Raw genomic sequence first — 1,853 nt, 5'->3', positions numbered from 1 at the left:
TTAATTTATATTTTTTTATTCAATATATAATTAAATTTACAATCACATAATAAAATAAATTATACATAAAGACAATATTATATATTATAAACTTACTTTTATTATTTAACAGGTTAAACAATTGGTATATACTCGCAAAGACCATATTATTTAACAGGTTAAACAATTGGTATATACTCGCAAAAACCATATTGTTTTACTTTTGATAATAGTCGACGGACGTCCCTACTACAATAATAATATTATAGTAATAATATTATAAGGAAAAAAAAATAATAATAGTATAATAGTTTTAATATAGTTATAATTTAAGGATTTATTTTACTTTTGATAGTAGTCGAGGAAGGCTCCTACTACAATAGTAATATAGTTATAATTTAAGGATTTATTTTACTTTTGATAGTAGTCGAGGAAGGCTCCTACTACAATAGTAATATAGTTATATTAATAAGGATTTATTTCGCTTTTGATAGATTCATACTATAAGAGTAAGATTAATTTTATTTTAAAATGTCTGTATTAAAACATTTGGAAGAAATAGCACATTACATCCAAGAAAAATATCCTACATTGGAATTTGAAAACATAAGTGTTTCTACTGAAGCAATAAGTGACATTTGTAATGTTATATTAAATAAAGGTAATTGTAATAATGCTAAAAAGAATTTAGTTAATGCATTAAAAAGACCCAATTCATCTCTCAGAAAGTTATTAGATGGGAAGTCAGACAATAAGTTACACTTTCTTAAAATGCTCAAAGACAATGGTTTTGCAAAAAATAATTTTTGTTCTTTTAAGACAGAGGTTGTAAATTCAGTTTGTAAATTATTAAAAATGAAGTGTAACCGTACAAATCAACGCAACATATTTAAGCGTTGTCAAGAGAGTTTTCGAAAAAATGAAATTGCTGATAGCCCTAAAGAATTATCTAAAAAAAAAATTTGTATGTTAGGTCAAACAACTGAACTAAATGAGGGTGCGGTGGTGTGTGTAAAGAGAAAATTGTTTACAGACGATTCTCCAAAAAAAGTAAACAATTATACATACAATGACATTGAAGACGATTTGGACATTGGTTTAAATGAAAATGTTCTTGAAAACAATGAACTTGGTTGTATTAAGTGTAACCCTGGCTTGCTTAGTATTCCTATTCAAATTGAAGATGATTGCTGTAATAGCAATGAAGAAATGATTACCACCCCTAAGCGGAAATCAGTTATTGTCTTAGCTGAGAAGTTGTTTTCTTCTGGAAAGAGGTCTAAATCAATAGAAATAAGTAATACGCCAAAAGCAGATTTACATGAATTACCTACTAATAACTCAAAAAATGTGTGGAATACAGATAGTTATACACAAAAAGAAAATGATTATGAATCGGTAACAGTTGATAATATGGACATAGATTTGATTAAAGAAAATGAATTTGAAATTGATAGACATAGTTTTGACACTACTTTACCAATCGAGGATAATGGATGTTATGAAACAGAAGAAATTAATGTCACTAAGGAAAATTTAACAACCCCTAAATGTAAAATCAATATTTCCTTTACTGGAGATGGCTTGTATACCTCAGAAAAGATGTATGACTCTACAATTGTGTGTAACAAGCCAGAAGAAACTGGCCATAATAACAATACAGTTTCTATTAAAGCAATTAATGTCAATGAGGAAATGTTAACCACCCCTAAGCGTAGATTAAATGTTTCATTTACTGGAGATTTGTGTACTCCAGAAAAGAAAATTAAATCTATATCTGTATGTAATACACCAGAAGCAGATCTGAAAGCGTTGCCAAAGGACTCAAAGAATGTTTTTCCTTTAAAAGTAAGGTCATTCAATGACGGAAATAA

General features: G+C 27.7%; 1 protein-coding gene across 1 annotated transcript in view; it reads left to right on the top strand.

Moving 5' to 3' along the window:
* Positions 1–297: 297 nt before the first annotated feature.
* The window catches only part of LOC115034726, a 3,001-nt gene continuing 1,445 nt past the window's right edge, over positions 298–1,853 (top strand). The window contains exon 1 of the mRNA XM_029492119.1: positions 298–1,853. Within this exon, the coding sequence (XP_029347979.1) occupies positions 511–1,853 (1,343 nt within the window). The 5' untranslated portion in view covers positions 298–510.

Source organism: Acyrthosiphon pisum, unplaced genomic scaffold (genome assembly GCF_005508785.2).
Source record: "Acyrthosiphon pisum isolate AL4f unplaced genomic scaffold, pea_aphid_22Mar2018_4r6ur Scaffold_20905;HRSCAF=22491, whole genome shotgun sequence".
Taxonomy (NCBI): Eukaryota; Metazoa; Arthropoda; class Insecta; order Hemiptera; family Aphididae; genus Acyrthosiphon; species Acyrthosiphon pisum.
The sequence above is the reverse complement of the archived record's forward strand: the minus strand, read 5'-3'. Positions and strand labels throughout refer to the sequence as shown.